General features: G+C 39.1%; 1 protein-coding gene across 1 annotated transcript in view; it reads left to right on the forward strand.

The window, feature by feature from the left end:
* Positions 1-421: 421 nt before the first annotated feature.
* The window catches only part of LOC145246484 (thialysine N-epsilon-acetyltransferase-like), a 43,465-nt gene continuing 33,728 nt past the window's right edge, over positions 422-10,158 (forward strand). Inside the window, exons 1-2 of the mRNA XM_080108103.1 lie at positions 422-518; positions 3,220-3,326. Of these exons, the coding sequence (XP_079964229.1) occupies positions 422-518; positions 3,220-3,326 (204 nt within the window). The remainder of the gene's footprint in view (positions 519-3,219; positions 3,327-10,158) is intronic.

A 10,158-nucleotide genomic window follows, 5' to 3' on the forward strand; every position in this document is an offset into this window, starting at 1 on the left:
TATAATTTTGGTGATTTTGTGTACTCGTTTCTTAGCCAAGGGGACCATGTGACCATCTTCTTTATTCCTTTACTTAACAAAAGAAGGTATAGAATAAGAGATAACGAAATGGAGTTTCATTCAAAAACAACTTTATTTGCCATCTTCATTAGCAGCGTGTACAAGAGAGAAACGGGTTAGTAAGTAGCTGGAAGTGTTCTTGTGTGTAAAGATAGATTTAATAATATGCCAGCTTGTTGAAGGAGAGAATAGTTCTTTATACACGTGTATTTGTCAGGACAAAGGAAGCCGGTTAAAGGAGAAAGAAAGAGCAAAGTCTTCAGTGGGTTTACGTGTTGTAATGGGTACTAGGGGTGTGTGTCGGTGTATCGACGAGACTAGTTCTGTTGCATGAAAAAGAAAGTTTGTGTGGGTACCGCACATGGAAATAAGTGGGTATTTGAAGCTCGCCATGTTGGCTTGTTGTACTTGCATTAATCTGGGGCCAAAGGCCCAGAATGCTCAGGCAAATCTCTGCTGTCAGTGAAAGCCAGGGCAGGGAGAAAGAGGAGGAAGAGTTGCCAAATTTGCCTTTTATGTACTTGGTCATGTGATTGAGGGCTGGCCTCCGGTTGGATAAGCCAGGAAGAAAATGGATTTCAAATCTCAAGCCGCGAGAATTAACTCCTTATACTGTGCTTGTTGCAAGTTGGTCTGCTACAAGGGCGACTTCGCTCGCTACAAGATTGGTGACATTGTCCTCTACAAATTGGTGGCTTTTCGACGTTCAAACACATTCTATGTTAAAAAAAATAAAACACCTATTGTCGCAAATGAAACACTGCCGAATACAACCATAAAAAAAGGAGTAATAAAAAAAAGAAAAGGAAATATACTTTTCATTGCATCTATCTGCAGCACTCACCCTCATCTGGCCAAAACCTATGAGCGCATTTATTCTGTTGTCCACCAAATTTTTTCACCACTTATGGCAAACAAAACAAAAAAACGAAACAAAAAAATAACCTTTTCCGTTACAGTCCATATAAATTAAAAAAATAGGACAAGTATTCATCTATATTTACATTACATATAAAAAAATATAGACATAATTTTTCTTCTTTACACATCTTTTTTTTTTAAAAACTGTATTTTTCGGACTTTGTTGTTTATTTTCTTTTTTTCCTCTACTTGGCATGACCGAGAACAAACCTGATGCTGCAACTCTGGAAGGCCAAATTTCTTTTCGCATGTCTCCCTATAATGGGCATAAATCAAATATTTTGTTTATTCAGAACGAAGTCATTTTTGCGAACCGATTAATCTCTTCCTCAGTCGTGAAGTATTTCTACATAGTAGAAACACTACCTACTAACGTAGCTGGAGAGATGGAGAATGTTCTGGGAGCATCAGTAAGTGACAACCCTTACGAAATGCTGAAACAAGCTTTACTGGACCGGACCGGACCGGCATCTCGGAAATAGTCCAGTTAAAGCAACTTTTTACCGAACTGTCTCTCGGTGATCAAAAACCGTCACAACTCCTCCAGGAAGCTGCACGATGGATGAAAGCATCCTACAACAGCTTTGGTTGGACAAATTACCACAACGAATGTCCCACACACTGTCCATGTTTGCCAGCAGCAAAGACCTCGCCTAGCTAACAGTTATCGCTGACCGTGTGGCCGATAATTATGACCACACTCCTGCTGTGACTACTTCGTGAACCAGCCTGCTGCTACAGTCTCGTCAGTAGATACCTGCTTACAAAATCAGTCAGAACCCTTCTAATAGATAGACAGTCATGTCCGAGCTACAGACGTAACTCACAGAACATACATCCGCCAATCATGTTGGGGTCAGCAATTTATAGGGGGACAAAGTCACCAATCTTGTAGCGGGTGAAGTCGCCCTCTTTTTTTATGTAAAGGGATAAAGAAGATGGTCACATGGTTCCCTTGGCCAAGAAATGAGTACATAAAAATCGCAGAAATTATATATACAACCAATATACATTTATTAGCAGAATGGATACAAGTGTAATGTTAAGCAGTTCATTACTGAAAAGGTATAAGACAACACAACTTGCGTTTTTGCCTCAAGAGTCTTTTGTGAGAGTTCAAATGTCATTTGCGTAGGTGCAGAACATGACTGTGGATTCGATGCGTCTGCATGATTCGAGATCAAAGTGTAGCGGTGCACAAAATAGGAAAAATGAATTGAATTGAGAAAGGAATGAACAACGCGTTTATTGAATTAAACGAACTAGAATTTATTTTGTGAAGAAACACATGAAAGAAAAGGGTACAGCACGTGTTTAGTTTGGCGTGCGTCTCTCGCTGTTAGCTGGTGAGAGGGACAGTCTATTGTAATATAGAGAGAGCGAGAGAAAATGAGAAAAAGTCAATCCAGGCCATGGAGATAGAAAGCGTATAAAGTGTACGTACTGTCTGTTGACTCATGCCCCACGCATAGTAGCAGGTAGCGTGAGGTGCGCGGGCGCAGGCTCCCTGAAAGGGGGGGGGATGGTCCGTCGACCGTCCAGCTCGGGAGCTGGTCCAGAAAGGGTAGGAAACAGCTTGTCTCTTGCTTTTATAGTTGTTTCCGGTGGTCTTTTGCGCATGTGTGTGTTTCCTTTGAAAGGGAAAATGATGTTGCCCATGTGTGCGTACGTGAGTGTATGCGCATGAATGTAAGTGTATGTATGTGAACATGAATATATGTACGTGTATGTATGTGCGCGCGTATGTTTGTGTGCGCATATGTTTATGACAAGAAAAGTGGCTTGAAATGTGAACACATGTTTTTGTGTGAGACTAGAAAAGTCTCGCGCAAAAGCGAGAAAGAGGAAAAACGATGCGAACCAGATGTGAAAGTAGGCTGTATCGCCCCCTTGTGGCAAAGAATGGCATTGCCAGAATTAAGGAAGATAATTGTCATTACCTTAATGTTACCAGTTTTGTGTTCGTGTGTTCGTTTGAACTTGGTTCCCATACGCTCACCCGGGTAACGCCAACAAAGCTGATCATTGCAATTTTTGCATCCATCAAGAATGCCCCTATTTTGATTTGTGTATGTGGGGGGGGGTTGAGATGGATTCCCACTATAAACTTACCTTGTGTCTAACTTTGTGGCTGTAAGAGGCAAATAAAGTATAAATAATTATTTTGTAAGAACAAGGAGGTCAAGCTGACCTGAGATCTGCTGCTTGATAAACGTCACAATATTTCTTTTTAAGAAGGGACATATTTGAATTCGTTACCGCCTGATAGTCATGGCAGCTTTCATAACACGACGTGCTGCACTGCTGCACTTGCAGATTACGAAGGGATCTGTCAATTATTTCAGGTAATAAGCAAAACATTTTATTTTTGGGTTTGACGGAGGGGGGGGGTATTTTTTACGAAATGCATTTGATACAGAATTTTCTTAAAATCATTCAAACACTTACGGCAATTATATAACGACACATCCGGCCAGTACCGGCCACCCTTCTTAATCTTTTCCTACTGAATTATTTTTCGTATTTTTTTTTTTTTTTTTGAATTTACACTAATTTCAGTGCTTGTTAAGATAGAGTCGACAAATCGATTTGTTGGTATATGTGTAGTTGGGTTTGTATTACTGTACACATAGATTCAAAAAAGTTGTCAAAAAACAATTATATAACAAATAAATGTTATCAAAGGCAAGATAAGTTACTTTTCTACTAAACTGGATATATTTTTTGTGTTTTTATTCAATGTAGCATGTTTATTCAGCTCGAAAAACATGCAGTGTTTATCGATGTATTGGAAAATTCAAGATGGCGTCTGTCTCTCTCTTTAACACCGTAAGTTTGGGAAAAGGTGTTATAAATAATAAACTAGACAAACTATTATTAAAAACCCACCGAATATATGTCAACTTATGTTACGGTAACATATATTGAGCGAATTTCTAACAGTATTTTGTCTAGTTTACTATTTATAACACATTTTCCCGAACTTACCGTGTTAAAGAGAGAGTTGGGCGCCATTTTGAATTTTCCAATACATCGATAAACACTGTATGTTTTTCGAGCTGAATAAGCATGTTACATTGAATAAAAACACGAAAATTATATCCAGTTTGGTAGAAAAGTAACTTATCTTGCCTTTGATAACATTTATTTGTTATATATTTGTTTTTTGACAACTTTTTCGAATCTATGTGTACAGTAATACAAACCCTTTCCAATTTTAAGATTATTTTGTATCGCTATCCTAGAGTAAAGTAGAGGTAGTGAGACAAGGTGCTTCCGCTTCCACTGCACTGACTGGGATTTGGTATTTGGATCATAGGAATAAATTTAGGTCGCATCCTGTGTAATCAGTAGGGCTAGGACAACAGCATATTCTTTTCATTATTTTTACTCTCGAGTGTGTATCCGTTGATATCTTATATGCTTTTATCTCTAACTTCCAAATCTGACCCCCAAGATCGCTATGGGCATGGAATATGTGCCTATATAAAAGATGGCTTTCCATGTGGTAGGGACATTTCCAGAGAAGATCCTAACTTACCCTATATGTGCTTCCGGGTTGCACTAGCTCAAACTACTGCATTTATATTTGATCTCTATCGCCCCCACAACAGCGGAGTCACTATTTTTAAAAGCATATCTGAGAAAATTGACCATGCCCTATCTGCTTATCCTTCAGCTAATATTCATGTCTGTGGAGACTTCAATGTTCACAATGTGGAATGGTTAACTCACTCAAACAAGACCGATGATGAGAGGAGGTTTTGTCATGATTTCTCCATTGCTTATGACCTCACTCAGTTTGTTCACGAACCAACCCATGTTCCCGATACTGACGGCCAGTATGCAAGTCTCCTAGATCTCTTTCTCACAACTTGCCCTGAACTGTGTTCAGCTTCTGTTCTGTCTCCACTTGGATCTTCCGACCACTCAGTTGTATCAGTTAAGATAAAAATGAAATGTAATAAGTCCCGAGATGTACCTCTCCATCGTACAGTATATCGATACTCTATGGCTGACTAGGATAGCTTCTGCACATTTATATCAGATCTACCTCTGTGTTCCATGTTTAAAAAGGATGTGTCCTCTATAGTATCAGACCTGACAGAATGGTTAATTCTAGGTATAGACCGTTTCATATCCTCGAAAGAATTCCAGCAAAAACCTAATAGCCAGCCGTGCTTCTCTCCGTAATGTGCTGCTGCCATTGCGCATAGACTTCTCCTTTTCCATTGCTTCCAACGTAATAGATGTACTGACACTAAAGCCACTTTCAGAACTGCCAGCAACCACTGTAAAAAAGTAATAAAGAACGCAAGAGAGTTGTATGCTCAGTCCGTCAAGTCCAAAGTAGCTGAGCAGCGGCTTGATTCCCACCAGTTTTGGCAAATAGCAAACAGAATCCTGAACAGAAGTATGTGCTCCATCCCAACTCTCATAAATGGAACTGAGGTAATCTCGTCAACATCAGACAAAGCCAAACTCTTTGCCAAGAACTTTGCAGCTAATTCTAACCTTTGCGACCAAGGCTGCCAACCTCCAGTATTTCCTCCTGTATCAGAAAATGCTATGTGATATACAAATATCTGTACGTAATGTTGCCAAGCTAATTAAAAACCTTGATTCCAGTAAAGCAACCGGCCCTGACGGTATTCTAATTATAGTACTCAAAAGACTTCAACCAGAACTTGTGCCCATCCTTACAAAACTGTTTAAACGTTGTCTTAAGGAGAATTGCTTCCCGTCACCCTGGAAAATCTCATCAGTATGCCCTGTATTTAAGAATTCAGGTGAAGCTCTTAGTATTAATGCTGGAGTCCCTCAGGGGTTCATCCTGGGCCCTACTCTCTTCCTGATCTATATTAATGATCTTCCAAATCACATCCTTACATCATTCGTAGACATCTATGCTGATGACACTACTATCTATGGTAGCACATCTAAGACTGTAAACGACCAAGTTCTCTCTGATTATCTCTCCTCTGATCTTGAGCAAGTGGTACAATGGGGAAAGAGGTGGCTTGTTTCTTTTAATGCATCTAAATCCAAGCTTTTATCTTTACATCATCAACGCTCTGATCCCCATCTGGCATCAATTGAAATGGATGGCTCTTGTCTTGGGGACGCCTCATGTTTTGACAAGCTTCTAGGCTTGACCTTTACTCCTGATCTTAAATGGAACACGTACATTAAATCCGTTGCCAAGGCTGCTGGAAAAATGGTGGGATCCTTCTATCGATCCAGTACATATCTCACTGCTGATGCAATTCTCTATTTATATAAGAGCCAGGTACGTCCAAGGATGGAGTACTGTTGCCACATCTGGGCAGGAGCTGCTAGAAAGGACTTATCCTGCCTTGATAGAGTTCAAAATAGACTTTGTAGCCTTGTGGGGGATGTCCTTTTCTCTTCCCTGCAACCTCTTTCTCACAGAAGAGATGTTGCAAGTTTATCTCTGCTTTATCGTTATTTTCATGGCAGGTGCTCGGCTGAGCTCCATTCTATGGTCCCCCCTCGCCAAACTTTCACAAGAAACACCCGCCTAGCAGAAAACACTATCCCTAGTTTCCCCCACTCTTTATCTGTGCCTAAACCTAAGCATAGATTCCATGAGCAAAGCTTCTTTCTTAGAACTGCACACCTATGGAATTGTCTTCCATTTTTCTGCTTTCCTGCTGACTACAATATGATTGTCTTCAAGTCTAACGTAAACACGTTTTTGATTAGATGTTCCATATAAGTTAACAAATTTACCGAATTTCCATTACTAACGGTTACTATATTGTCCAATTTCTACTGTAGACTCTTTACCCCTTATCCTCGAGTGGCCTCTTGGCCTTGATAAGTGGTGATGCCTATGTAAAAAAAAAAAAATATAGACTGATGTCGTTCTCAGTTGATTAACTGTATCGGATATATACTCGAGAGTCAAAACAATGAAAAGAATATTCTCTTGTCATAGTCTTAGTTATCAGTCAGTTAAAAAACTTCCAAACATATTCTTAGGATATCTCCAAATATATCCTCGAGCACTCTGCACGTTCTCGCTTCTGGAAAAGTGTCAGCAACCTGAGAATCCGCATGACAAACACTTTATCCAATGAATGATAGTTCCCACAACCTCTACTAATATTGATCTTTTAATTCATTTGACAAAGAATCACACATCGATCTTTCAAAATGGCAGCCTCAACTTGATCAACAAATGCCTCATCAATGGCAGAAAAGGGGTCAACGAAATTTTGGATTTGTATCACAAATTTCCAGCCATGTTTGAATTCACAATGCCAACGTTTTACAATGAGGTATCATTGTGATACGTTTCTTTGTGTTAAGTGTCAAGACATTATGTTGAACAAAGATGGCGGCAGTAAATTAAATCGGCGAAGAATCAATGCCGTTACGATCTTGAGTGTTAAGTAATTCTTAGTAACAAAGATGACGGCGAAGAATCAGTGCAGTCCTGATATTGAGTCGTTTCGAGACAGAGGCCAATGGCGCATTGAGCTTAATCCAAAATTCAACATGTTTTTAACATTTAAGCTTCTGATTGGTTGGTTGCTTTAGCCGTGGTTATAAAAGCGATCGTCGGAATCATTGGTGTCCTACCCTCATTATGGTCAAAAACATTTTAACACTTTCGTTTTGTCAAAAGTCTCTGGTGGTGTGAGTTCTGTCAACTACAAAAACCAGATCACTGCGTGACACTCAACATGCTCTATTTCACGACTGTTCAAACACCTGTAGATAAGAAATCACAATTAATTCAGAGGTGTTATTTGCCCCATAACCCATAGAATATATCTCTATGTGTTATGCGGCAAATAACATCTCCGAACAATGAATCCAAATAATAGGGATAACCAATCCTCATCTCAAAAATTCAGAAAAGTAATGAAAATGTTAATTCATAGAAACTTGTTTGAGTAATGAAAGTTGAGTTTGTAGTCACAATGCTTAAAAATGTGTTGATCAAAATGTTCATAGTGTAAATAACATATATATATAAGTAAACTCACAGCTATACATGCAGTAACATAAAAATACATGAGTATTTGGCAGCGTGGCACTGTGTATGTGCATTGATTTACTTTGTTCATGTTACTGTATGTATAGCTGTGAGTTGTAGTTCGTTTCATATTCATTTGACCATTGCTATTGTGTAAGATGAAGAAAGCTTCTATGTGAGTCATTGAAGACTCCATGCAATTTACCCCCTTTGGCCAAAGGCACAAGGTGGTGTTAAGTGTATGTTCTTGAGGTCCTATTCATGGCCACTTTGTGATTCAGTTACAACAAAAAAAAATATTACCTTGTGTTGTGTGTTTCTGGGAATCTCAGAAGCTGTAAGATATAAACAAAGCCTGTTAGGTTATGGAAAGACCATGCTCTAAGGAGAAGCTCCCCGACACTCTTTTTTGGCACGTCATTTCGTGTGTGGGCGAAACGGATTTTCTTAACTCTCTGAAGGGAAGTGTTCTCTTTAATCCTGACCAGAAAACCTTCAAGGGGCATAACTCAGATCTAAATCTAAGGGAGAGAACTTAAATAAAATTTCTGCAAGAAATAACATTTAGAACTTTTAGCAAATGTAAAAGATTCATCACATCATCATCATATTCGTCAGTTATGAGACGATTCAAATATTTTCACTGATTCTGATACAATTACTGATTCCAATTCCTATAAAATCTCAAAATATTTAGCTCTAGTGGGTAGTTAATTCTCTGCCACTGCAAGAACTGTAACAACAGTGGGGTTGAAAAGTCAGCGTCCCAGAGGAGGGGAACTCTGACCTGAAAAAATTCCTGGACAGTTTTGTCGGTATTCCCTGACAAACGGCGCCTCAAGCAATAAACTTACTCTCTCTCAAAGAGAGAAGGTAAAGCCTGGAAGGGTGGACCTCCTAGAACTGCACAGAACTAGCATTACATCGCAATCAACAAGAACCAGTTTGTTACAGTAATGGTATAATCTCCGTTGATTTTTTTCTTGGGGGGGGGGGGCGTAAGATGTAAGATGTGCATGTATTTTCACAAACATAAAAACACACTTGTAAACGTAACTATAGCTTTTAGTTTCATTAGTAGTTTAAAAATAAAAAAAAATATTTATCTTTTTTCATTAGTACCAGTGATGGAAAATTTTGTTCTAAACAAAAATAAACAAACAAAAGCAATTGAAAAAATCGTTTCGTTTTGGCATCGGAAAATGGGCACAATTTTTCAAATTTCTATATCCCTAATAGTTCTTATTTTCCCGATTTCAGATTCTGGTTACTTGCCGCAAGACTATTATTCAGTTTAACGTTTTTTTTTTTTTAATGTTTTCAAGTGTTGGATAGCTTTTAGAAATTATCTTCCAAACCAACCTATCTCTGGTCAGGTCTTTATTTATCCTTCTTCTCTCCATTTACTCCCATGTTTTCCATGGCCTTCCTCTATGAACTGACCCGACTTTCTTGTTCCTGCGATTATTGGTATTAATATGGACTTTCTTCATGTCTGTTTTAGTTCCGCATATGTGCCTTTTCTGTCGCTTTGATATTCACCATGTATCTGCGATTTGGCAGGATATTTCCTTGTTATGACATTCGGTATCCTTGCTTGGATGAGTTTATTTCTTTATATCTCAATGTCCCAGAGAACTTTGTGATTTTTGTTTTCCAATGCTGTGACCGGTTTATCTTTGAATCATTTTGTAATAGAATGGATCAAGAGAGAGAGGGGGAGGAGTGTGAGTTATAGTGTAGACATGTTGACCGGAAGTCAAGATCAGCTGATCGGATTGCGTGTGAGTCATGTGATCATGTTAGCTGAATCGGGGAGATTTGGTTGGGACTTGGAAGAGAGTGGACGGCTTCGCCGTTGTCTCCTCCCCTTCGCTGGGGGGGGGACGAACGCTGACGTGGTAGAAATAAAACCTAGAAGAAGAAACCACACAGGCCAAATTCACTTTCCATTCTTCTGCGATCGATCTGGAAGGTGAATAAAAAACTATAGAACCAATTTCTTGCCTTGGAGTGAAATAAATCTTCGTCCCCAAAAACAGGTACCAGTCTCCCTCCCAGACGAGATGTTCCAGATGGACCAAGACGCAGAAGGCATGTCACACACACAACGACATTAACTCTGATAAGATAATCAAGCACTCAATCCTTTATTTATGATACGACAA

Source organism: Euprymna scolopes, chromosome 24, assembly GCF_053919585.1.
Source record: "Euprymna scolopes isolate OS-2025 chromosome 24, ASM5391958v1, whole genome shotgun sequence".
Classification (NCBI taxonomy): domain Eukaryota; kingdom Metazoa; phylum Mollusca; class Cephalopoda; order Sepiida; family Sepiolidae; genus Euprymna; species Euprymna scolopes.